This window comes from Taeniopygia guttata, chromosome 3 (genome assembly GCF_048771995.1).
Source record: "Taeniopygia guttata chromosome 3, bTaeGut7.mat, whole genome shotgun sequence".
Lineage (NCBI taxonomy): Eukaryota > Metazoa > Chordata > Aves > Passeriformes > Estrildidae > Taeniopygia > Taeniopygia guttata.
In genome coordinates, this window is record NC_133027.1 from 98,254,823 (window position 1) to 98,281,712 (window position 26,890).

A 26,890-nucleotide genomic window follows, 5' to 3' on the forward strand; every position below is an offset into this window, starting at 1 on the left:
TGTGTGCTTGTCAACACACACATTCTGTACAATGTGATAAGATACTTGTAGTTAACATGTGCATGCAACCAAAATAGATTAAAGGCATGTACTGAAGTTTTTAAGACAGTAAAGACTAAACAATCAGGAATTTAAGGCATGTTAGAAACAGGGAGGGAAAATAATTGTGCTCATTTATTCAATTTTAAAATGAAACAAAAATTAATACATAGCCTTCTAATTGACAGTCAGAAATTAGTCTTTTGAAACAGTAAGCATACAAAAAATCATGTTTAGGAATATGAGAAAAACACTCTTAAGTTTACTGAAAAGTAAATACAGTAGATTGCCCCACTCTATTTGCATTTTTATAATAAAAATTCCAGCAGGCAGCTGCTTACTTCATAATATCTTTAAAAACTTTGTGTTGCTCCTCTGGTCTGTAAGAATCTGGCCCTTATGTCCTTATCAATGTCTATGTAATTCCCTTGCATGGGATGCAAGACTGGTAATAGATGAAAAACCTGTCATGCAGTCAGAATTCTGGTTTAGCTAGTTACATGCACAGTCCAGCAGAGCTAATACCTTGCTGGGATCCTGCAGCATGCTCTGCTTTCCATGCAATATGCTAAGCATTCTGACATCATAGAATCTTAGGTGCCCTAAAGAGCACTGAGGAAAACTAGCTCATTTGTGTCCTGAAAGGTTGGCAATTCCTATTTTGAATCATTATTCTTAAAATCAGTTCTAATATATACTAAAATCCTTGCAGTTCTGCAGTGTCTATTTAGCTAGCCTAACGAAATTCCTGTGAAGTCCTAACACTGCTGCCAGATGAAAAGGCAAAAAGAAAATTTCAACGAATAGCAGAAATCAGAATAATTTTGCATTAAACACTGGCTCATGCTCTGTCCATTAAAAAGCATTTTTTGTTCTTGTTAAAATTTGTTTTTGCCAAGCTGCTGTTCAGGTTCCTAGTAATCATCTACATACAGGTTGTTAAAAATTGCCCTTTTCATCATGCATTTGATATGCAAACTGATTCTTCTTGTGTTAGACTGTGAGAATGGTAGCTGATGTGTCCCATCTGCTGAGACAGATAAGGCATTTCATGACAGTTTCATGAAAAATGTTCTGTTCTATCTCCTGCGCTCCCCACACTTTTTTCTCCTTATCGGCCTTTTTTCCCCTCAACAAAAGTGCAGCCAGGCCATGTGGCCTAACATCTTATTCCCCTGCTGCTGACCCAGCCCAGACATGACATCAGTACTGGGGCAGGATATGTCAGCTTCCTCAAGGCAGAAGGGAGCATGGCGTAGGAGAAACTGAGCTGAAAAGTTCTCAGGGGATGAGAGGGGTGGATTACAAGTTGCATATTTTAAGCAAGCAGAATGGAATCTCTTGAAACAGCTATTTGCTGCTTAGATTTTTATCACTTACAGGCAGTTCGTACCAAGTCAAGGACTTTAAACCAAGTTTGAGATAATATGAAAAAGAGGGCAAAAGCAGGCCAATTGAGTAAGTCAAAGTCATTTAAAAAGGTCCAGAAGAAAGTGATTGTGTCTCAGAAAAATGAGGCCAGCAGCTAATACAAAATAAAGCAACCCACTTCCACAGAAAGAAGCAACCCATTTTGTAGACAGTCAAAAGCATGTGAAAGTGGTGTTATTTTAGTGCAGCTGATGTGCTTAAGAACCATATCTTAATCTGTCTTTGATAACTTGCTGCTTTAGATATACCCATGGGTGCTTCAGGCTATATGTAGCCTAAAAGTCATCAGACAAGAATAAAAGGTGCAAAACTGGTAGTCTTGAGGGTTAGAGAAAATGGTAGAAGGACAGGAACACTCTTAAGTCCAGGCTTTTAACTGCTGTGTTTAGGGAGTTTTCAAAAGGCCAATCAAACTGCCCTCAAAACTACTTTGGGCTGTCCAAGCAGCACAGTAAGAATAAGTGCCCAGCCTAGCACCCCTCTGTTCCATGCCACTAGAAGGGATGAGGTGGTGTCTCTTTCTGTCTTATTCATAGATGGGTAGATGGCATGTTTTATGTTTTCTTCCCTTTGTTCCCTGTCTTTTCCACCTGCCATTTGTGAGTGTTCAGAGGTCAGAGATTCAACTGTTAAAGAGAGAGAGCCTGAAACTTATGTAAGGTAACACTGACTTTTAAAAACCAAAGCAAAAATTGAAGGTTTTAGAAGACAAGACAGAGGCATAACTAATATTAAAAGTTACATAGCTATTGAAAAAACACATCCCGAGTTGCAGTTCAGTCAGGTGAAACTGAGGCTACAACAATCATCAGAGATCTTTTTAATCATACCAATAAATCACCCACTATACACAAAATAGTACAATATACAGGGTCATTGGGTCATCAGAGATATTTGCTCTCTAGTTAGGGGAATATGATCAATTCAGAGTCCATCATCTACCATAGTTCTGGAAAGCAAATAGGCAACTACAAATTCACCTAATGTAGGTAAAAATTTAATGAAGGATTGATCATTGATCACTCAGCAAATATGATGTAAAAGCACCACCGAATTAAGAAGCCTTTGTCCATACTTTTGTGGATATTACAGCGGTATTTGACTTCATCAGTGGATAAAAAAGTATGACTTGTGTTCCATATGAATGTTACTGAGTGAGTGGAAAGGTTTCAGGGATTTTTTTTATTGTTCTTTAGACATGTGTAATATGCAAAATGCTAGAAATAATTACATTTCGTTTAAAAGTTGAAAAGATCCACCTGAAGTGTAAGTTTAGCCAAGGCCACAAACTTATGTGAGTTTCAAATACATGTAGTACTTACCATGCCAAAGCCTCTCAAGGCTTTTTATAGATGATCTACAATACACAGTAAATGAATGAAAACAAGCAAATCTTTGGCTTGTGAGGCAACTGCTGAAATACTCAGCAACAAAAACAAGCAGCAGAGACAGAATGCATGAAAGTGAAAGAATGAAACAAGGTCAATAAAGAGTACCTAAGGCACCTTGTTTAATAATCATCTTTGCTACACTCCTTAAGACCTCCAAATAACATAAATCTGTAAATGCTAAGGAATGTGAAGATGAAACAACTGAGGAGATTGAAGATGAAAGAGCAGAGGACAAAATACATTACTCTTATTCGTAGTTAAAATTCCCATGATCAAAGGATGTGAATAAATATATTCTTTTAAGTTATAATGAAGTAAAGAGAAGAATCAGAGCTAGGAAAATGAATGAAAGGAGGAACCAGTACCGTTAAGAGTAAGTTCATTTGATATTCATGAATTGCAAGTCAAAGTGAAGTAGAAAACAAGGCTGGAGATTGGGATATTTCCTCTCTTGTCTAGTGCATTTCTCAGTCTCAAGTGAGACTATGGCGGGGGGGAATATCCCCCTTAATTTAAAAAACAAAAGAATAGGAGAGTCCAGTCCGTCCTTGCTTTAGGAATATGTACTGTACAGCAGGAACTGCAAAACTGTCCTTGCAAAAAAAAAAGAAAAAAAAATGCAAAGGAGAATTTTAAAGAGGCCTGGGAATTCTGTTTATTCTAAAATAAATAAATTAATTACCACCTTAGTTGAGACTTTCATCAAATGCAGTATGGAGTGGACTGGTATTATAAGCTACATCTGATGACAAACTAGTTTGGCCACTCCTCCCTGCAAATCAATACCAATGAAAAAAAAGAAAAGGCAGGGAAGAATTCCATTACTACTCTGGCTTATTACACAAGATGGTTTGTTAAAGTGAGTCAGATATATTGAGTCGGCTTCCTTTTCTTATACTAGAAAATAGAGCATATAGTTAAAGCTCTCTTTGACATAACTGGCTTACTACAAGTTTGATGACCTGGGTGCAAGATGTTCAGTCAGCTTCCAAATTTGTGTTCCTTCCCTACTGCTAGCTAAAGGGAAATTTATCCTTCTACATACTTTTCAGAAAAAAAAAAAAAAAAGCCAACAAACCTCTATCCACCTCAGTCGCTGGCCTTATTTGAATACTAGCTCCTCTATACACATCTAAAAGTTTCAAAACACCATGAGAGATTGAAAGGAGAAATTGCTGAGAAATCTGTAGGTATCCAAATGTGTGCAGCAGAGTAGGAAGTTAGGTCAGCTGAATGCTTCAGGAAATATAAATCCTTCTGAGGGTTTTTTTTCCACATAGTTTTTGGACTATCAAACTAAAGTCTGCAATAGCCAGAAGTCTGCTTACATTTTAATGCATATTAATTATAAACTGTACAACAGCATTTAGTGTTCATGAAGATGATTGTTACGCTTTTGGTGTTTTTAGGAAAGCACATCAAGCTTTAAAATAGAATAAGACTGCTGTCTTTCAGTACCTAGACTTTGTGCTCATGAAGTACAAAAAACCACAGACATTTTCCTCATTGTCTGCTTTTACCTTGCGTTCTCCCCTCAGGTATGGCCCATTTCCTGTTCCCTCGGAGCTACCTTTGGCTATATGGCTGGTCTGATTATTGCACCTCTGTGGATACACTGGAACCGGAAGCAGCTTACATACAAAAGCAGATAACTGGAGCAAAAAGAGACAAGGTATTTCTTTGTGCAGATTCCATACAGACTGTGCAAAAGTTGGGTTTTTTTAAGAGCTATATATATATAGTCAAAGCAGAAGACTGTCCAAATTCAGTTAGAATATTTCAGGCCAAGCATCTCCATTCAGTAAAATCACATAGATGCCATTTCAGCATGGTGCAGTTTTTGCTTCCTCTAGACTGTGTAACCCTGAGAGATTGTACCTTCCAGTCTGAATAAAATATTTGTAACAGATATGGTGGCTTCTTATTACAAGTTTGTTGAGTTTGATTTTATTCCTCTGGATTTCACTGGTTGTAGAAGGCAGAAACGTAGGTTTAACTTTCAAACCTGGAACAAATTCACTATGTACTTAATGCATTGTATTTAAAATCAGTAGAATTTCACAGTAAGCCTGGCCATTGTCAAATGTTTCTCACGTGATCAAACAGCAGTTTATGCATCTTGAGCCTATTCTCTTCTTCACTGTGTGTTTCTTTGGAGTTAGAATGGCTATAATAGCTTCATCAAAAACAGTCTTCAGTCCTTTCTGTGTTAAAGCTGAACACTCCACATAACAGTAGGCTCCTATCTGTCAAGAAAATAAGTTAATTCAATGTCTCAGCTGTTCAATTCCATCTGGGCACTTCTGCTTTTCCCCCCACTTCACCCCCCCATAGCAACATTGCAATGTTTGGCTGCAATCTAAAAAAGTTATCTGAATGTGTACCCCCCTGTAGGAAAAAATAAGATTTGTCTTTTGTCCAAAAATCTGGAACATATTTAAGCTGATTGGTCTCTTATGGGAAACAAAAAAGTTCTTTAGATTTGCAGTGGAAGCCTAAGATATGGTTGATAATTAAAGAGCAAAAAATAATTAGATGACTAATTTGTGTTTCAAAAATAAATGTTCTGTAAGTGTCCTGATAAGCATTATCCACACAGTAGTTACAGTGGTAGTATAACATTCTCAGATAATGTCTAAAAGATGCTTCCAACATTTTGCTTGAGCTGGAGAGGTCCCTTCCAACCTCAACCAGTATGTGGATTTTCTTTATTTTTGATTAATATTTATGTAGCTTGTATAACTTTTATAAGTGTCTACACTGAAAATTACAACTAATGCTGACAAGAAAGTGTAATTACATAGGTCTCCTTTTTACCTATATTTGTTAATGTAAGTAAGTGTTGTTAACTGGTAAGCAGTCATAAGATTTCATATGTGATCTGCTAAAAGATATGCAAATTGGTAAAGGAAGACAAAGTCAAGTAGAAATAGGGGTGTTTTGTTGTTGTTCTTTGTTGCTTGGTTTCATTTAGGAGTATCCAGTTTACCTCTTTTGCTAACTTCTGTCCTTGCTCCACAGATACGGGCTTCTCTTTCATATCATTCAGTCTTGCCAGAGTTTTTGGGTCATCACGGAGATCAATCTAGCAAGAAAGATTGAAGTCGTGTTGGAATACTTTCTCTAAACAAAAGTCTGCAGGCAATATGATACCCTCTTTTTAAAGGAGAATTATTCAATGGAATATTATCTCTGTAAAAATGGAGTCACGTCATGATTCAGATCGTGGACCCTTCCTGATTCAAAAACCCCAAAGTTAAGCTGTGAGCCTTTAATCCAGAAGGAAGAAGCATCTATTCTTTAACTCAGCACTTCAATTAGATGTGATCATCTTAGAATACCAAATGCAGTGGCAGAAAGATTAACCCAAAGGTAACACCAGCATGTGGGTCACTTCATAAATAAAGCCCAGTCCACTACCCACAAGAAGCAAGAGGAAATTGTCTCGCTTCTCCCCTTTGCCTTTGCTTCAGCAAATACTGCATGTGACTAATAGTTGTAAACCCAAGTAATTCCAGTAACATGGGCATGAGCAGACACTTTTATTCAGTAAGTCCCATGACTTTTTAGAAAGTCACATGGGAGACATGCAGCCCATCTTGCCAGCCACCGTATTTAAAATGGATATAGGTTTTTTTAACAAAATGGAGATAGATAATTGGAGAACAACACACATCTATTTTTCTGCCATCTATAAGGATTGTTCCTTCAAAGGCAGGAGGAGTTGCTGCTCAGGTCCTGTTGGACCTCAACTTCCAGCCCAAAGAAAAGGCACTGTACAATGATCCTAATTGTTTAAATAAGGTAGAACAGAACCAAATATACCTGTGTTCCTACTAGTAAAAAGGGAACATTAGGTGCATATTCCTTCAACTCCGGTACCCACTCTTCCTTCACATTTTGAAATGAAGCAGGGTTTACCACTGAGAAGCAGATAAGGAAGACATCGGTCATAGGGTAAGATAAAGGTCTCAGACGATCATAGTCTTCCTAAGGAAGAAAAATTCTGTTATCTGCAATATTAAGTTGTTGCCTGTATTTTAACAGTTATATTCAGAAACTGTATTTGTATTTCATGAAGGTTGTTGAGGCAAACTTTCTGAATGTTTAAAACTATTCCAGGTTAGTTAGTGTCACTGTTAGAGCAAAATCTACATATGAAGATAAGTATATATGAATATAAATATTTTGAAAAATGTGTTAATACTGATAGAAACTTGCTTCTCTATGAGAATATACAGAAGACTACCATTCAAAAAGTTTTCACTTAAGGAGAAAACCAATACTTGCAGATCAAAGATTAGTATATGCAGAGAAATGAGCAGGTGTGCCTGCTGTAGTGTCATCCAGGTTATACAAAGCTAGACTAGATTAAGGCTGTTTGATGCACTTAAATGTTCTGTTTTGGATCATACACAGAGGTGATATTTAAAGCCCTCCTTAGAATTTTCTTTGTTTCTTAGAAACCTTACAGTCCTATTCTTAGTGTTCAGGGCAGTAGGAAGGATCAGAAGGGACCTCTTTTGTCTAGACTGTGCTTTCTACTAGCAAGCCCAGCAAAGGATCAGATGGAACAGAAATTCAGGATCAAGAACACTATCAGTGGAATATTAATGCCTCCCTTTGTTGGGAGTGCTGGGGAAGAGTTACTGTGAAAAGATTATTTAGGACATTTAGAGCCCCAGCATTTAAAGCCAGCAGTCCTACTGCCAGGGCATACAATACTGTGGCAACACAAGTACCTAGGAGCATTGGCCCTCTTGTAAATCAGAGTTCTGTCTAGCAAGGGAGAAAGTGGATTTTTGCCCTATGTTTTAGCTAACATCCAGAGGGAACATGCCTCAGCTTCTCTCTGTAAGGCTTCCTTTGATCTTTGGCAGTGAAACAATGCCTTATCATTCCTACTATAGAATTTTGGTGGTTTTTGCAACATAGATAACTAAGACTGAGCCCAGGCATTGCAGAGACACTGGCAAATGCTGGATTTATACCTTCCACAGTAAACACCAATTTATTAGGGCTGCTGCAGCAGTTTCCCTCTTTCCCATGTAAACTGCCCATATTAATTAGTCTCACAAATAATGCAATTATTTATTCACTAAACATAGAGACAGAATAGTAATTCAAGTCCATGTTTGAAATGAGACAGAAAATTAAATTTCTGTTTCCTTGGCAACATCCACATTACCAGATTATTAACCTGTAGTCACACCCTCAAAAACACCCTTCATTGATTTGTTAGGTTTTAAACATGGTCACTATAATTTCAGAAAAATTGTGAGAACTTCCTCAGAACAGTTTCTGCTTGGCTCATCTTTCCATTTGGAAGTCAACAGCTGTGGGAAGAGAGCTCTTATTCTCATGAACTGGAGGAAAGACAATCATAGACAGAAATTCTGCAGTAGCAAGGAAGTGATCATCCTTGTCATACTCTTGTGCCATTTTGAGTATCCACTCTAGTTTTGTAAACAGGCTTGTCAATTAGCTAGAGCATGCTTAATTGTTGATATGGCTTCCCAATTTCACAACCACAGTAACTGGCACCACTTTGAAGCTACAACATTTGACAGGCCTTTTCCCTGCCTGTGTCAGGCTCTTGCCCTGATTCAGAGGAATGAAACAGTAACCATGTCTCTTCCAAATCTGTGGACATTCATCATAGAAAGCAGAAATAACTTCAAAACACCAACACAGGAAGTTGAAACTCTTAACATTCAGGTTTTTTAGGCATGTATTTTATGTTTCATTTCTACTACTGAATATAGCTGGATCCTGCTCAGGCTTGCACTGTTTTCTGGGGTGGAGACTAAAATCCTAAAAGAAGCTTCTCAACTACCAATTACTCTGTTCCCTGGGGTACAAAATCTGCATGAAATAACACACAGTGGATCTGTCAGTTGCTCTCAAATTCAGCTCTAAATCATATGTGGGGTATTAGTGAATAAGTTGTGTTTTTAAAAAATCTAGTTAAAAGCTGTAATTTGTTCCTACCACCAAAGAGCTGCCCTCCCTATACTCTACATTTTCTAAAAATCTCATATCTGGATTACCATAACTAGAATACTGCCTGCACTAAATGCTGGAATGGAGAAAGCATTTCACTGTCACCAGAAATTACTGTCAGTCCATTGACCTTAAAATAGCTCTTTAGTTAATCCATTTCAAATTACAGTTGGACCTTTTATTCATAGCAAATATAAATAATTTTCTTAAAGCTAGTTTCAGGTCTGAACTCCTTTCCTGCTTCTGCATTTGTTTATAAGCCTTTTGATTTATACCCTATCCCACTTGCACTGGGCAAGTGTAATTATGAGTTAAATGGAAGGCAAGTACAATATGATTGGATACATCATGTACCACAGCCAAAGATATTTGTGGTATTTGCTGCAGTGGCTTCACTGCATTAAAGCTTCCTTAAATTATCAGAGAATTTGGCTATACCCACCAGTCCTGCTGCTTGAAACATGACAGCAATCCCAGGCACTCCTTTAAACCTTGTCTGTGCTCTGAACATTAGGTGTGCATTGATACTAATAGTGGCAGTAGTTCTAACAAAGCCTCCCACCACATGATTGGACTGGTCCTGAGTCCTCCTGGGAGAAACTGCTTAAATTTTGTCAGCATCTAGTAGGCCATCTGTGCTTAAAGACTCCTTCTGCCTCCCAACAGCCCCTCAGAAACAGCAATAAAACCTGTAAACTTTCTCTGATGTACTGGGCTAGCATAACTGCTATAATTGGTAGAAGAATCTGAAATACCAAATTCATTTAGACTGAATATTAGAGAAGTCTGGGAAAATCTTACTGTTTCAACTACAATTTATTTCCTGAATCTAGTGTAAGGGAAATAAATGTGGTCTATTCTAAAATTACATGCAATGGCAAAATTGATTATACTAGCTGGTCAACATAAATTCCAATTTGAGTACTTGTACATACCACACTATACAGCAATTAGACTAATTAGACAATCTGATTGGGGGAGGCACTATATATATATTTAGGCTTTAAAAATATTTAAGGATATTTGCAAGAATATTTTAAGAATGTGAATAAGATGGGCAAGAAAGCCCCCAAGGATTGAAATATTCAGCATAAGTCTCAAAAACTTGAGGCTATAATAGTGAAACAGCTCATTCTCCAACATACTCTGGAGGTTAAAAAATTTGTTTGCTGAAGCAGGTGAATACAGAAAATACGAGGGCTGTAGTAACTTCAAACAAAATTGCTCACAAGAATGTTGACTTAATTAATGTTCTATGGAACTGTGACCCCTCTAAAAGACATGACACAGCAGGGCTGTTCATAATTTCCCTAGTATCCCTGTGGAAACCCAGGACAGCTGCCAGTACACAATAAACGTGAAGAAGGAGATGAGATGAAGGAGCTAAGGACTTGGCTTCTCAACTACAAATGGGGGGTTTTGTTTTTAAAATACAGAATGGAAATTGAGACTTTAAAATTACCATGTCTTCTTATGGTAGGCTGAAGGTATGTCTAGCATTGCCTTTATCTTGGTTCCTTAAAATCTGTCCTTTAGGTCTCCTTTTCCATGTGCAGTACCTAATAATCTGCCTGAGATTTTGTGCTGCCTTATATTTGAATACTGTATTTTGGATGATGAAGAGGATTTGCTCTAACATCCAAAATCTGGCTATTTCCAGCATTTACCTGTTCAGAAACAGAGGTCTTGAGAAACTTTTTGTATGCAGACTGAAGAATGGTATTGCAGTTCCACAGCATTATAATATTCTTCATTTCTTAGGTTTGCTCAGACCAAAAGCAGAACACAATGTCCCATTTCAAGTCATGCATTTGATTTTGAATTGATACTTTGCCCTGTTCTATGGATATCAGCTGAGACACAGCTAAAACCACGGAAACTGTATTCCAAATTCTGTCACTGACACAGTATGTAGTCCTGAGCAAATCATTATCCTCTCTCTGTTTGCATCCTCCGATCTGTAGGGGTTTGCTATCTTAATAATGCATTAGTCTTTGCAAAGCACTCCAAAAGCCTTTGATGTACAGTGGAATATTTAAAAAAAGAAATAAACTCAGACAAAATGGAGTATAATAATTTCTGGACAACCTTCTTGACCCACAAAAAGCACTATTTCCTTATATTTATTAGAACTGAAGTGAGAGGCGCAGACATACAGGGATTCTGTATGTAGAGACCTTGTAGCTCGCCTGATCTATGGTATTGCGCTCCTCCCGGCTCGGGTTGAAGTGCTGGACACAGCGACAGAGGTCCTTACCCCTCTGTCAGCAGTGAGACCACAGGCCTCCTGCTCCTCTGGGATGGTATTAGGGCCTCTCTGTCCCAGAGATGAAAGGCAGTTAGTCCTTTGCAGCCAATACCTTCCCATACCTTGACCAAGATCTATGAGGAAGACCAGGCTTCTCAGATCTGCCATTTCAAGTTGCGAAGACAATGTTAACCTAGATCTGTCTGGTTGATTTTTATTTCCTTGCTAGTGTTTTTAAGAAAATAGGAGAAACCAGATTCTGATGTGTCACTGACACTGATGCAAGGGGCCTAAGATGTGTCATGTTTTAATCCACACCCAGTATCTTGTTCTGAGAGAATCAAAGTAATGAATTCTTGTTGCTATTGAGTAAGAAAGCGGCACAGACTCCAAGAAGGCAGGTCTGCACAACCACGGCTTTAATGCGAAAACTCTTCTCTTTATAGACTGACTGGATACATTCTACCTGATTGATTAATTAACAAAACACTTTTCTCACAAACAATCCCTGAGGAGAACAGAAAAACAGAGTAGAAAAACACCCCCTGCAGGTTGTTTGCAGTAACAAGCTATCGTCATTTCTCTACAACGCCCTAAAAGTCTCACAAGTCCGCCGTGAGAAAACTTACCTCGTTTTCTCGCTCTCTGACCAGGCTGTCATATCCACAAATTATATTATGTGTTTTGCAGTTTAGGAATGAAATTTTAACAATGCATTTTCAGTTGTTTTACTGACATATCCTTGATAAACCTATTTCTATTCCAAGAGGTATAAAGTGAATGGGTGGAAACAAAATAAAGCTTGCACCACTGGAAGAAAAACTGGAGCTCAAAACCTCTGCATTTGTGATCTCTGTGTTAGCAACCATCTGTTGCTTTCACAGCTTACAACAGCAATCGTAAAGAGAGGTTCTCACTCCCAACCATCTGTTTTTAGAGGGGAAGCCAAAAATAGACATCAGGCAGAGTTGCTAGAGGAATCCAACCTTCATGCAGGAAAGGGTAATCACTACTGCTCAGAGGGGCTCAGTGAGACAGAGTTGTGCTGAGTAAAATCCCTGGTAAAAGTTTTAAGTTTTAACCACTTCATAGTAACAAGAGTCATAAGGCCTCTCTCATTATGAACTGTCATATTTCAATTTTTAAAATGCATTTCAAAGCTGTCCTTCAAGACTGCATTTTTCAGTTTTCCTCCCTGAAAATAAGTTTCTGTTTCAGAAGGCCCCCTGTAATATTTTGAAAAACAGGACAAGTGAACCATAATGACTGATGTAAATAATATGTGGACTTTGTAACAGCTCAGAGCTGCCTCTTTACACATCTGTCCATCTCCCCCAAATTGTTTGGAATGAAAGGCTGATCTGCAGCTTTGCCATAAGCACCAGGCAAAGCCTGTGTGTGAAGGTTTTGGAAGCAACTGCTTACTCCAGAAGCACACCAGGAAACGGACTTCACTTCGCTCGCTGAATCACCCTGCGGTTTCTGATTCTACAAGACGCTCGGTGGGGGAGGGGAGAGAGGGAAGTGGCCTGTACTGCCCCATGCCAAGCACAAATTGCTTCCCTGGCTAAAAAACACTCTTCAAATTTTTCAGTCTGGGCTGTGTAACACGGTAACCCTTTGCAAGGAAGGAGGGTGGAGTGTCCCCCAGGATGCTTGTTTCCTGGCACTGCCACTCACAAGGCACCACTAATGCAGGACCATTTGGCATAAAGCTGCAGTTTGGACTGACAGTGCATTGCCATAAAACATCTGCTTATCCAATTCCACGACCCAAGCTCTGCTACACTGATGACTGCATTTGATTTTTCAGTTGCCTGCATCTGTAGCCCCTAGCTTTTGAAAACACAAAACAAGAAAGACACAGTGATTATTCCCTGGCTGCAGGGGAAAAGTGCACTACAGACCCTGTGTCTCTTCACAGGCTTCTGAGGATGCAGCTTGCATTGCTAAAGGAAGCAGAATTGTCCTGTTGTGGTTTATTTGCACAGGTTTCACAGAGAGTGCAAAAAGCTGTTGGTTTCAGCCCAGCATCTATTTTTAATTTATAGAAAAGGTTGCAAGTTTGCAGAGTAAGTGCTCTTCCATTGTATTCTAAAAATGAAGTAAACTGATCTAAATCCATTTCTGAATTCCTGTGAGGAGGACTGTTCAAAGGACATATGAATTATACATTGAAAAAGCCCAGGGTTTGTGAATTACCTTTTTTTATAATAACAAAACTTTCCTCCTGGCATATTTGAGAACTGTGCAGCTGCTTACATGTCTGAAAAGCTTTTCTGGATAGAGAGAAATAACTAGCTGGAAGATGGAGCCTAGTAAGATGGATTTTACATCATTAGAGACAGGAAGGACAGCATATTTCTTTTATTACACACAAAATTGCCTTTAAGTGATCAGATTTAATCCTATCCTTAATATGGGATTCAGCTGTCCAAATGCTACATCTTTCCATGTGGTGATGCTAAACTGCTTTCCTAGATGGTCTCAATAGCACACTCCCTTCTCTCCATCACCATGAGAACTTCACCTTGCTGGTTGGTTTTCTAGAAGTGAAAGCCCCTGAGTTTTCTCTATAGGGTTTATTATTTCAGCATCTGTATCAACAGAACATGTATTCAGCTGACTGCAGGCACAGTTTCACTTGAACACTTCACCTAAACCTGTTATCTACCCACTATGGAGCTGCTGAGAACTGTCAGAGTAGCTGGTGTGGACAAACCCTTTCACTCCTTGCCCATAAGAAACCTCAGTCCTGCCGTGCATTTCTTTCTCACTGTCAGTGACTTTATGAACAGCATTCTTTCTACACTGGATTTCCATTTTCCCCAGGAAAGGAATTCACCCCAGTTGTGTCTGCAGCCATGAACAATCAGGATTTACCATTCTTTCAGATACAGCAAATTAAAGTTAAAAAACAAAATGCACCCTGACACAAGAGATCTGGACAGATCCTCTGCAGAACTTGCTCTTTGGAAAGATGGGTTCTCTGCCTTTATTTTCACAGAAGAATATGACCTGTTCTCACAGGCAAAACAGCCTACAGAGCAGAGTTGTTTTAAGACAGTTATCCATATAATATCAGATACATCTTTTAATTTGCTACCTGTATAAAGACTGATCAGACAAACAAGACTGATCAGTTAGTTGTCCCATTCCCTTTCACCTTTTACAAATAAACCCCAAAAGCACATTCTTCAGACCAGTGTTGAGGAACACACAGAAGATTACAGCTTTACTGCCTCCTCAAGATTAGCTCCCATCACGCAACTTTCTCAGGGGGTGCCAGGGCCGTCATGTGCACCTTGAATGAACACATCACAGTGAAAGAGTTTCTGGAAAGAAAGGAGTTCCTAAGAGTCTTGCACCTTGTTTTATATCAATTCCCATTTGCTAGGCCTAAACAGCTCCCACTGAAGAATGTGATAAAACACTAAGCAGGTGTTAAGGCAATTGAAAAACCGTAGGCAGTTTTTCTTAACTGAGAAATTCTTAAGCCATCTCACTGCCTGTGGCTGGCCTATCTGTTGGTCATAACTAAAGATGCATCCCAGGTCACACCTGGCATCCATCCCTCGTTGACTCCAACACTGAATCCCAACTGGAAATTAGACCAACAAGGAAGTAGCATTAAGTCATAATGATGATCTTAAAGCATTCGTGACTGCATCTAATTTAGAGCACAAGCTGCCTGAGGTACTCTGAATCTGTGTTTTATTCATGTGAAGCAATATACTCACCTAGGATGCTGACAGATGTTGCTTTGCTCTGGAGAATAATGCTGCCACCTGCATTTTTATGTGCACACCAGTGAGTGCCTGGCATAGCAAAGAATTATTGCACACATGCCACAGCACAGATGCAGCATGTAGCAGGATTAAAACAGACTGGGGACAGTAACTGTAAAGTGTCAAATGACACAACCTCTTCGGAACTGCTGAAAGTGTCATATAGCATTCAGACATTTTTCTTAACAAAACTCACCCAATTACCAATTCAAAGAAATAGACTCCTTATAAAAACCACAGAACAGAGCAGTAAAAAGACACAGTTATTCTCCTATGTGTCCTTATTTTGCATTTTTTCTCATTAGAGGAGGAGCAATTTTGTTAGAAATGCAACTGCTAATTTGGAAGCTTAAAAAAAAAAGGCCTGAAGTTCTGCCCCAAAGCATCAATGTTTGAGATGTTGAAATTTATAATTCACAATAGAACTGCAGGATTTTGAATCGGTGTGCTTTATATTATTAATTACCAGGTTCCTGGAGTTTCTATAAAGAAAAACCACACCCTTTTCACCTTTAAATGAAAGATTAATTTCTAGTACCCCACGGATAAAGAGAAAGATTGATACATGAAGATAGATGAAGGCCAAAGATTTAAAGAAAACCCACATACAGCAAAGGGCAGAACCATTTTAATGTCCTAGATTTTTTAGGTAGTGGTGTATGTGGGTAGGAAGAGCTGGCTCATCATTTTGAATATCCAGGATTAACCTAAAAAAAACAAAACAAAACAAAACAAAACAAAAAAAACCACCAAAAACCAAACCTTGCTGAAGTAGGTTTTGTATCCACTTTGTCCATGTGTTGTTAAAAAAGGAACTAGAACAAAGTTTACTGAAATCAGCAGTAGGGTGCCAGCTAACACAGAACTTTGGATCAGACCCTAACACACCCTTCTTCTTTGCAGGTCCATGTTATGGAGACAGTGCTCTCATCTAATTTTGTTTACTTTCTTTTAAGATGTAGTTTGGAGGCTGAATCAGAAGTTAGGCTATAAATGAAAACGGCATTTTTTTATACTTCTCCTATTTACCAAAATATGTAGAGTTCTTTGCAAAGAAAACAGATTTCAATGGAGAAGTCTAAGTATGGATCTGACAAAAATTCCCAGGGTCTTATATGTTCTCTATCAGAAAAACTCCAGTAATGCTACCTTACCCAGTTGTCCCATTCCATCACTGGTGTCTCCTGCAGCACAGCTGTAGATTATATGATACTCAGCTGAGTGCAGGTGCACACACCATCTTAAAATGAATTCGAGAAGTAAGAGGATACACAATAACAATGTGCTGGAAGAGCAGTAACGATTTGTATTCAGTGTTGCCTTTTTAGTTGGTCATGTTTTCCTAGCATTGTACAATGCCGCCGTGACTCAAAGACATTAAAGATTAGTAAAATTCAAACAGCACTCTGACATAAACTAAAAGGATATCTGCTGACTTAACCTGGGAAAAAAGGGCTTTTTACTTGGCCATGTAATCAGTGTTTAGCAAGGGTCCATCCTAGGTCAGTAGTCTTCATAAAAATGTGCTTTTAATATACCAAAAATTGAAATTTCAGAGAACCTGTCAAACTTGGTTTGCTTTGTATTCTTTATTTTGGTCTGCCATTAACTTGCTGTTAAAGTTGCAAAGATATTCTGGATCTACATTTTCAAATGCATCCCTTAGATTTTATTTTAACATAACTCAGTGTCACTACTCAGAAGCACCATGGGGCTTTCGGCACTCACCAAATGAAATGTAACTGTTTTGAGTTTCCAACATCTATCTAGTAGATGATTCTGGGAACTCGGAACACCAGTGCCCATTCCACAACTCCCCATCTGGTGATAACAGTGCTTACCTATCCTTCTAGGAAAGCTGCCGTGCTTTCAAAGCATGAGTCACAGCTCGTGAAGAGGCGTTTAGATGCAGGCTTTGCACTGAGAGTATTATTGTTGCAAGGCCATTTTTAATAACCAATCTGAAGGTATAAGTCCTTTTCCTTTTAAAGAGAAAGTCTGTCTTTGCTTAAACCCTTATCTAGAGAGCTCTAAACAGAGATTGTTAGCTCAGGCACTTCACCTCCTCTTACACTGAAAAACGTAAATTCCAAAGGGAGAATCTAGGCATGTTTTTATTTTATCTGCACACATCCAGTTGTTAAATCTATGTGGCTGGCAACATCCTGAGGCATAGAGCAGCTTCAGCGGAGGCTGAGCTATTCATAGGCCAGCACACTGGGCTGGGAGTGAGCTCATGAGCTCACAGCCTCTCAGTGCCAGCTGCCAGCTCGGCTGGGACATGGGAGCGAGGGCAAAATGCATGTGGGAGGAGGGAGGCACGGGGGAGGAGGGGGGTGGGGGGTAGAAAGGGGACAGGATGTTAGTTGCTAACATTTCGTGTTTAGATCTGCCAAAATTATGTTGGAGGTCTCGGTGTTTACACCTCTGCAGTAAAGGGTGGCAGGCTTTGCATTGTGTGAGACTGCTTCACTCCAGGCTGACATTTGGAGCTACGGCTGCCTGGTAGGGGCAACTCGGAAGGAGCAGTGTGCTCTGAGGAGGGACGTTTCTATTTTGCAGCAGACCAGCAGCTGCCTCTCTTCTCAGTAAGATACTGGAGTGGTACCTAGGGCTAGACCAGGGCTACCTACCAAAGCCAAGGCAAAGAGCCAGCAAGGAGTATAGAGATTACTGCTATTTATTTAAAGCAACGACCACAGGTTTGGGAACTATCCATTTTAATAACCACACCTCACACACAGACACCTTCACATTTATAACCATTTCTTTTTATACCTCTCGTTAATGCAGACACTCATCTCCCTAATAACTGAGTTAGCTTTATACACTTCAGCAGCCTGACCAATTTAAAATTGCTTTAGCATCAGGGCTTCTGTTACAACCAAAAAGATCAGTGTATCTCAATTAAGATGGCTGTGGCTGCAACCAGTATAACCATCTGAGCTGAAATGTGGAAAGAAGTGGATTGTTCTGTGCTTGTGAATACCATGTTTTGCGGTACTGTTCTCGGGACAGGTGAGAAGGCATCAAGAGCTTCATTGTACCAGACCCTGTATTAGGGTGTTTAAGGCAGAGATATAAAAGCACAGAGCCAAGGAACACAGTTCACCTCAGCTTTGTCCAACCAGGCCCCGCTAGTATCAACAGTAAGTGATGCTGAGGGATATAAATGTTATTATGAGGCACTGCACCGTAGTAAGATTCACCATACCCTGCTGTGGCTTGCTGCCACATCTGCACCAAACAGCCATGCCATGCCTCAGCATCTCTCTTCCCAGAGCAAGACAAGCAGTACAGGCTCTGCTACTGCAAATTCCCCATTCTTCCTCTAGATACCAGCCATCCTTTACAGCAAAGATACAGAAACAGAGCAAGATTTCCCCCTGTATGTGGTCAACACACCCTGGAAGAAAGGGACACCATGAAATAAAATCCTACACCAAAAGAAACTGGCAGAAGGATAGACTCCAACTGTCATTTTAAACAACAACATTGAATACAGAATGAAATCCCCAAAAGGCAACTCCTGTATGTCCTACCACTTATTCCAACTACTTGGGACATGGCAAAGGGACATGTGCCACCCCTTTGTTAGTGCTTGTAGACATTCCTCCAAAAATGTTAACATCTTGAGAGCTGGCAGTATTACTTCTGATATCTTTGAAAAGTGAAATTATAATCACTTGCCAGCAGTTCAAAACCACTGTGACATGGTGATCTTAACAGACCCGTGATGGAGTCATGGTTCTCTTCCCAAGCTGATTTTGCCATGTATCCTGTTCAATGAAGTGCAGAATTGACACACAGTCTCCCAGAAGAGGTGCTGCAAAGTCAGGCCTCCAAACATCAGTATCACAAGCACCTCATGTTCAAACTTCAGTGCATTGATGTGTCTTCAGTGTAGGTAGGTTCCACAGTTTTCATCTTCTGGGGAAACCAAGACCTGCTCTAAACCCACCCAGTACACACAGCAAGGCTAAAAGGAGCTGCTAGCTCCACCTCTGGGAGGAATTGCTGAAGGAATGGCACCAAATTCCCACCCGCCTCCCTGATATGGGAGGCTGCCTCCACAGCTGCAAACCCAAATGGGCTCTCAGAGCCTCCACAGCCCAGCAGCTGTAGTGGCTATTTTCTGCTGAACCAGGGCCTCAGTATTTTCAGCTGGAGAAAAGCCTTCTTGAACTCACACACACTCAAAGACCTGTGTACAAACTGAACTTTGTGAACCACTAGTGGTATTCTTCCTTGCTATATATATTACCAGGGAAAAAATGGGACTTTTAATAGATATATTTTCAACCTACTTTAAACTCATGAAGATATGAGGCCTTATGTCATCGTTATAGTTACTACATGTGATCCTGCGTGTGTTGTGAGGAAGCAAGATAGAAATGAGTACTGGATGAACTTAAAAGCTTGCAACTCCTCTGCCAAAGCAAAGTCTGTCACAAGTTGCTAAATACATAACCACGCAAGTTAAAGAGACCCACACACTGATAAGCCAGAATTTCAGGGTGATGAGCCTGCTGTGCACCAGCTATGAATCAAAATCTTATCTTTAATCTTTATTCTCCTATAAGCTTTCTGCATGGATAGTAAGTCACTATCTGAACTTTCATTAACCCTCTTCACTCCTCTTCCCCCTGAACGGAGATCTGTAGAAATCTGTACCTATTTACTTTGTCCAGGGCTGGAAGTATAAACATGCTGATGATTGTGAACTGCTTAGATACCACAGTGATCACACACAGCCAAGTTTTACAAAACTATACTATCAGGCCAATATTTTACAGTAAAATTATTTTGGGGTGACAGAATTAGAGACAAAAGCACTGATGTATGCTGGCATAGAAATCCCAGCTTTGGGCAGCAATGTATCTGATCCATATGTAAGTCTGTGGAACAGCAGGCATGCACCAGGTACAGCATGCTGTTTCCCCAACACAGAGAAGACATCATCAGCTCATGTCTTTTCTGCTCTTTACTGTATATATTTAAGCTTTAATGTAAGTTTTCTATTATTGTGTAGCTTTGGGAAGACAGGCTTGAAAGCTGCTCTGACAAAGCAGCTTTTAACTGAATGAAGTTGCTGGACTGGCATCTTGATACAGACTCCCTTCTTTAGTTGTACTGGATGTTGGGATGGGGCTCCCATGGGCAGTGTCTGACATCCACCAGTTCCCCAAACATGCTGAAGTGGGATGGGGGCAGAGGTAAAGATTTTATTAGTACCACAGATCTGACTAAAAGGGGAGTTTCGCCAAGACCAGATACATCTGCAAAGGCAGCCTCATTAAAACACCCTATGTGAACTGAGGGTCCTTTGAATCAGGCCAACAAGATCTATTTCTAGGTGCCTCAAAAACTGCCCTGGAATTCAAAATGAGGATTTCAGGTTTTCAGAAACTGGAAGAAAAATCTCTATATACAGCTTCACATGGAAAAGTTTTTCTTAGTGTAACAGGAACACCTTCATTTGCTGTTTGTTGTAAACTGGCCAGTTTACCCTACTGACTTTTGAGGAGGCCCAAGGTCACCTGTGTTTGCAGACAACACATTCAGGCAGAGTGGGGTACCACGAAGCCACCTTAGTTAAGGTTACACAGAGCTAACAACACATACATTGATAGTAACAAGCCCAGAACAAGCAGTTTGAGACAGCATCCCCAAATAAACCATGCATATGTACAGAAGTGCTAGGCTCACTTTCACACTTTCCAATGCTCATTATAAAAAGAAAATATTAGTTGCACACTAACCAAATACTTTGTCTGAGCACTAAATCCTCACTTAGCAACCTACTCAAGCAACATTTTAAAGCTGTGTTCTGAACTAATTACTATTCAAAAATAGAACTATGATAACAATAAGAAATGCACTTAGCTGGCATAAATTTGACTAGCTTGTGTTTATATCAGGGAGATGACAAGCATGAAGTCAGTCTTTGTGGGAAGAGTCTCATCTTCAGGGTATCAGTTTTCTGGAAATGGTGCTGTTTCCTACAATTCTCATGGAATTAATTTTTTTACTGATTTCAGGCCTAACAAAGATATAAGACTGGTAAAATGCTGATTCCCTAACTCAAGGCTATATACAGATCTAAAAAGGCACACTAATTCAGGCAGCAGTTGTTCAATTAAGTATAGGAACAACGTGGTTAAAAATTACAGCTTCAATCTATGCAACTTCAGTGAGATTGTCTAACGAGTTGCTCTTTACAACAAGGAAGCATATCTGAGGTCATGTGAGACTAAAGCACATGCTCACGCTGCAAGAAGAAGTTTAATATAGGGAATACACAACTTTACAGAAACTCCTGCTGCATTTCCGTATATGCTCTGCACCTCCTTGGGAGATGCCTGCACCTCCTGGGGTCAGGCTCTTCACAAACTCTTTCAAATAAGCGATCCCCAGAAAGTACTCTCACCCTGGAGACCATAATTGGCTTGTGGCATGCAAGTTAAGCTAAGGAAGAGATTATTTGAATCATGGAGCCCTTTAGAAACCACTAGACCAGTGACCCCTCCAAACATCCAGTATTTTATCCATCATTAAAGTTACTTAAGAGCCATGCTGACATCACAGTATCTCACAACTGTTGTAATGATCTTAACCAAATGAATCACTTGAGTTGTCCGGGACAGCAAAAGAAATCCAGGTTATCTCATAGGCAGTGGCTAAGAATTGCATGTTATTATTTTCCACCTTTAGTTCGAACAACTCTTTGTAGCTATTTGAGTGCTGTAAACCACAAACAAGGCAAACTGCGGCAGCCTGGCTCTCCATCCGACCCGAGGCGGCCGAGGCAGCGTGTGCCCTCTGTGCTGAACGGGGCACATTTCCTCACCTGAAGGCCGGCGAGAGGGTCGGAACCGCGGAGAAGGGGGATCTGGCCAGTGGCCATGCCTGGCCCGGAGCACTGCCCCGCAGGCGCCAGGCATCCCCCACCCCAGCGCCGGGCGATGCCGTGGCGCCTCGGCCCCAGCGCCGCTAAAAATAAAGCCCGTCTCCGCCTGCCCGCCCTCGGGAATCGAGGCTGAATCGATGGTTTTCTTTTAAAGCCGGATTTTATCAATCGCCCCCCACCCCCGCCAACCCGCCTCTGAACCGCCCAGCCCGGACCACAGCCCCGCGAATAACTTCAGCGCCGGGATCGCCGGCGGGCGGGGGGACGGGGTCGAGGACCCGCGGGCAGCGCTCGGCACTCACCTGGCCGGCGGTGTCGTACAGCCCCAGCAGGTACTGCTTGCCCCCGACGGTGACGCTGACTGCGAGGGGAGAGAAACGCAGCGGATGAAGGGGGGCAAGCCCGGCCGACCCCGCTGCCCGCCCCCCCCCGGCAGGGCAAGGCCAGGGGATGGAGGGAGGAGGGAGGGGAGAAAGCGGCTGCCGCCCCCAGCGGTCGCGGGACCCCCCGCCCGCTCACCTGCGTAGTGGTCGAACACGGTGGGCACGTACTCCTCGGGGAAGGCGTCGTTGGCGTAGCTCATCAGCAGGCACGTCTTGCCCACGGCGCCGTCCCCCACCACCACGCACTTCAGCATGACCGCCGCGCTGCCATGGGCCATGGCCGGAGCCCGCCCTCATGGCCCCGCGGGCGCGCCCCGCCGAGCCGGGCCCCTCGGCATCGCCGCCGCCGCCGCCGCTCAGCGGGCGCCCCCGCCGGCCCCCGCCGGGCGCGGCCCCCCCGCCATCCGCCGCCGCGCTGGGCCCGGCGGGAGCCGCCTTCCCCGGCCGTGCCGTGCCGTGCCGTGCCGTGCCGCGCCGCACACGGAGCGCCCGGCGGGCGCGGGGCCGGCAGCGGGAGGGGCGGGCGGGCGGCGGGGCTGCAGGGCCGGGGCCGCCGTGCGAGAGCGGCCCCCGCCCCGGCCCCGCTGCCCGCGCACGCATGCACGGCAGCGCCCGGCGCCTCCCCGCCCCGCAAGTTACTTGGGCGCTGCGGACACCCCCTGCCCCGCGCAAGCCGCGGGGCCGCGTTGGTTCTGTGCTGATCCCCCAGCATCGCCCTGCGGTAGCATCCTCTGGTATTGGCCCCTAACTGTGCCGGTACGCTTGAAAATAATCAACGGGATGCAAAAGGATTTTGTTCTGCGCTGAGTTTGTTGTCTCCGGGTCTAAATTCAGTAGTGGGAACAGATTTAAGAACGCCAACGTGTGTCATTTGAACAGGCTTGAGTACCCTTTCACAAGGATCAGAGGACAAGACCTAGAAAGAGATGCTGCGTGAAAAATGAGAGAAATCATGCTCCCACTAGTGTCACTAGCAAAAGTCCCACTGTTCAGTGGCACCAGGCTGTCACCTTAGCAGGCTGTTTCCAACTTCACGTTTTCAAATGGTGTGAAATATGTCTACAGTCAGACAGAAGCAATTGCCTTTTTGAGTTTACAATTTTTTCAGATTTAAGCTATAAGCCCTATCCAATTACAACAGAACCAGCACACAGCAGTGCAAGCCACAAGGAGACCTCTGTGTTGTGTAGTTTGTATTTCTATTTGATCTGACATGCTTTAGGGAGAAAATAAATGCAAATCCCACATTGCACAAAGCTTATCTGAATATTCAATGAAACACATTTCCAAACCAGGACAAAATACAAAAGTTATTACTTTGCAAGTTTTTCAGCTTAGTCAATCAAGCTTTCATGCCTTCAGACCACACAGGGTGTGAGCAGGACATCCAAGACTGCTTGCTCCGGTGCAATCTTGTCACAATTCATCCAGAGAGCATCAAAGCCATGAAGAGACAGAAGCTGCCCCAGGAGGTATTTCCTCAGCCCTTGGAAAATGCCAACTATAAAGGAAAGCTGGATTTACCAAGAAGTCAGTCAACTGGCAGCCAGCACAGGACTCAGTACACAGGTCTCCCAGACAACTTTTCCTAGTGAGCAGATATGTCCTGCAGGAACATCTGTTTCAGGATGGGTTATGGCACCGCATCCAGGACAACTGCTTTAGAGGTTTCCAGGTATCCGTGAGGGACTTGAAATCATGGAGACACTCAGTGGCCCAGGTGACATCCACTTCCCTTTTGCTTGCCAATGTATACATTTAGGGGTACCCAACACGTCCTTGAGCATGAGCAGCCCAGGCTGCCATCTGCACAACTGATGGGAAGTATGCTTCCTCCACTCTGCTGCTTGCTTAATTGCTAGTGTTGCTTCCCAAATCCTGTAATCATCATTTTGAACTTGCACAATCTCAGCCAAATGATTCTCATCCAATCCTCCATCTTGCTCAGACAATGCATAACCAATTAGTCTGTGCTAAATATTTAGAGAAAATGAAGATACAGAACTGGCAAACTGAAACTCTCACCTTGGCTCTGTCCTCACTAGTTTGGCTGGTTGTACAGCCAGGGAATCACATAGCTGAAGGACTGGGACCTCGTAAAACTTAACAAGTGTCCTAAAAAGAGTGATATGGCTCTGTGGAATCACCTATAGGATGATAGGTGATCCATGTAGGACTGTTGGTTTCATCCACAGAATAATTACTTGGTTTGTTTTTCACCCTTTGCAGGTGTCATTTTCCAGCCAGCAGCCACAGGAGTGGGATAAGGATGGTGCAGCTCTAAGGCAAATACACATTTTGAAAGTTCCTGGGTATTTGTTTATTGTCTTCAACTTCTCTAGCTTTCAACAGCTCCTCAAGAATGTGTTATAATCTGCTCAGTGAAGGTTTTCAATTCAGCTGTATCAGCACAATGGATAACTTCTCACATCCTTCTTTCACATAGATTAACAATCTGTCCTGTGTAATATACTTCCATTTTTCGGCTGTACAAATATAGTGTTAAAATAATTGCCTATAACAAATATTATTTTCAATATCTTTATTAAAGACACTCAATCTAGACATTTCCCCTAACTTCTTTCATAAGGTTGTAAAATAAACCAGTATGAAATGTTCAAAAGAAACGCTTACCATCTTAGTGATATTTAAAATCTATTTTTATTCCTCATTGTTTGCTATAAAGTTATAGGAAATGAGAAAACAGTTCCTTCTAATTTTTCACAAAAGGCACACTTTCTGACTAGTTCTAGACTATGTGCTGAATGATTACTTTGGTATCATATATGCGTACTAAACAGTCCATTTTTTCATTTAAGGAATTAAAATTTTGCTTTCTAGGATTTTTGTAAGATTTCTATATGCATATGAGGTGGAACACTCATTGGGAGGAAGAAATGTAACTAGATTACCCTTAGAAAGAAGTCCTGTTCCAAATAATTCAGGTCAGTAATGGAGGAAAATGTGTAGAGGAGAAGGTCTAATAAATGATGGGAAGCTTATGAGGACACAAGTCTAGTGAAACTCCATAATGATTGTGCAGCTGAACATATCTTGGAAGAAATTTCAGGGTTATCCAGACTTTTCAACTGGGAACATGGCACAGGACAATGAAGTAGGATCAAAAAACCTTCACCTGCGTTACCAGCAGAAACTAGAAGATAAAGGAACAAAAGACCTGTTTGGTCTATGGAACCAGGAAATAGGTGGTATTAATAAAGTAATCAACCCATTTTGAAATTACAGATCTGTCCATATCCATTATTAACATGTCTATGAATTTAACCTAGAAATTTACACAAATTTGTTACTTTCTTCAACTGTGGTGCCGCTCTGTGTTGTGAGTACACTCCAGCAAGTCTCTGTCCCAGTTCTCCTGTTCAGCTGCCAGATAAACTGCAGTGCCTCGCTTTGTCACTGGGGTGTTGTGCATCACTAGCATGTGGCCATGCATCTCACCATAGAGGTGGACATCTTTCACGCTGGGTGAAATGACTTTATGGAAATAGCCAATATTTGAGGAAACACCCCTAAAAATGCCAAGTCTCAATTGAAGCTCAAAACAATGTTTGAAAAAAAAAACCCCTGAATTATTCCCACGAAGTCCATCAGAGGATTAATTTCTTTTTAGGCATCCCTGCCTGTGGAAAATTGGAGCCATGGTCCTCTAGTTCTCTGAAAAACCTTCTAGACTTACAAGGAACGTTAAGTCTTTAGGAAAGTCAGTGAAAAGGGCAATGCCATCTAACTCCCTGTTTGCACCATATTGTCTTTCAGACCAATCAATCTCTCATCCTCAAGTACAGATGTCCCTAAGCAGAAGGTAACACCTGAGTGAACATAACGCAATCCCAGTATTTAGTCTGAATAATTTACTGTTTCCATAAGTGGTGAGAACACAACTTTTACTGTTTATGAATCATTACACTTTGTTTTTCTGCCCGATATTAGGTAAAGCTGAGAATGTGACTATATTTCAGCTTAAACAGAGGAAAGAAATCACATATTTCTAATGTGCCAAAAAAGGATAGGCAATTTGATAGCTGCCAATCCAATTCCTTCCGAATGTCAGTTTCCACTCTAATTTTCTCTCAATTCTAAAGGGTCACAGCTGCGAATTTGCCTTCCCCACGTTTTTCAAGAACATGGAGATATCTCCAAGCAAGGGCAAGCACTATATGAAATCAGAATGACAGGATGACACATTTTAGGTCATCTACAGTGGTCATCTGCTAAAGCACACTGGCTCTGTACTGTACCTGTAGTGGCCTGCATCTCTGAATGGGGATGAATTTTGCAAACAGGGAAGGAAGCATCACTGGTTGGTTTTCTTCAGGGAGCAGCCTAGTGTGCTGCCCTACCTGGAAAGCTCCTCCACAGGTCTGATCTCATTCTGTTATGCTGTTGCAGCTTGTGATTCTTCATTAATATTTTCTTTTTTGCATGGATGTAACTGAGACGGGAGTTCTCACAAAAGCCACATAGTAGCAAAATTGCAAGCGTGAAATAACAGCACCAGGATAAAAACTAGAATGCATTGCTGAGAATGAGATACAAGGTTTCAAAAATAAATTTGCACTACTCACTGCAAAGTGTCACAATCACTACTCTGTGCTTTTCCTTAATAATTCTAGTACAGGAGCTTTAAAAGTGGTCAAAGAAAATACATCAGCAGAAATATTTTCTCTGAAAAATCA

General features: G+C 41.4%; 3 protein-coding genes across 7 annotated transcripts in view; 2 read left to right on the forward strand and 1 right to left on the reverse strand.

Moving 5' to 3' along the window:
• Positions 1-10,940, forward strand: part of PIGF (phosphatidylinositol glycan anchor biosynthesis class F) — a 25,055-nt gene extending 14,115 nt beyond the window's left edge. Inside the window, exons 5-6 of one of the 2 annotated variants that reach the window (XM_041715400.2) lie at positions 4,400-4,533; positions 5,883-10,940. In XM_041715400.2, coding sequence (XP_041571334.1) covers positions 4,400-4,513 — 114 coding nt within the window. In that variant the 3' untranslated portion in view covers positions 4,514-4,533; positions 5,883-10,940. Of the gene's footprint in view, positions 1-4,399; positions 4,771-5,882 lie in introns of those variants that run through there. The other variant, XM_041715399.2, reaches the window with a different exon arrangement.
• Positions 156-22,640, reverse strand: RHOQ (ras homolog family member Q). Of its 2 annotated transcripts, none has more exons than XM_072927497.1 (5): positions 22,330-22,640; positions 22,113-22,171; positions 6,687-6,851; positions 5,851-5,946; positions 156-5,103 (listed from the first exon to the last, which is right to left on the reverse strand). In XM_072927497.1, the coding sequence occupies exons 1-5, from the start codon at positions 22,469-22,471 to the stop codon at positions 5,071-5,073; spliced, it is 495 nt and encodes a 164-aa protein (XP_072783598.1). In that variant the 5' UTR covers positions 22,472-22,640; the 3' UTR covers positions 156-5,070. The 2 variants fall into 2 exon arrangements, with proteins under 2 accessions (XP_072783598.1, XP_030124848.1); XM_030268988.4 differs by having other exon boundaries at positions 156-5,107.
• On the forward strand, positions 22,446-24,827 carry LOC115494502 (uncharacterized). Of its 3 annotated transcripts, none has more exons than XR_004367423.3 (3): positions 22,446-22,949; positions 23,556-23,913; positions 24,423-24,827. XR_004367423.3 is itself a non-coding variant. In XM_072927496.1 (3 exons), exons 1-2 carry the CDS (start codon positions 22,446-22,448, stop codon positions 23,640-23,642), a joined length of 591 nt encoding a protein of 196 aa, XP_072783597.1. In that variant the 3' UTR covers positions 23,643-23,665; positions 24,423-24,827. The 3 variants fall into 3 exon arrangements, 2 of the variants coding, with proteins under 2 accessions (XP_072783597.1, XP_072783596.1); XM_072927496.1 differs by having other exon boundaries at positions 23,556-23,665; XM_072927495.1 differs by lacking the exon at positions 23,556-23,913.
• The last annotated feature ends 2,063 nt before the right edge of the window (positions 24,828-26,890 follow it).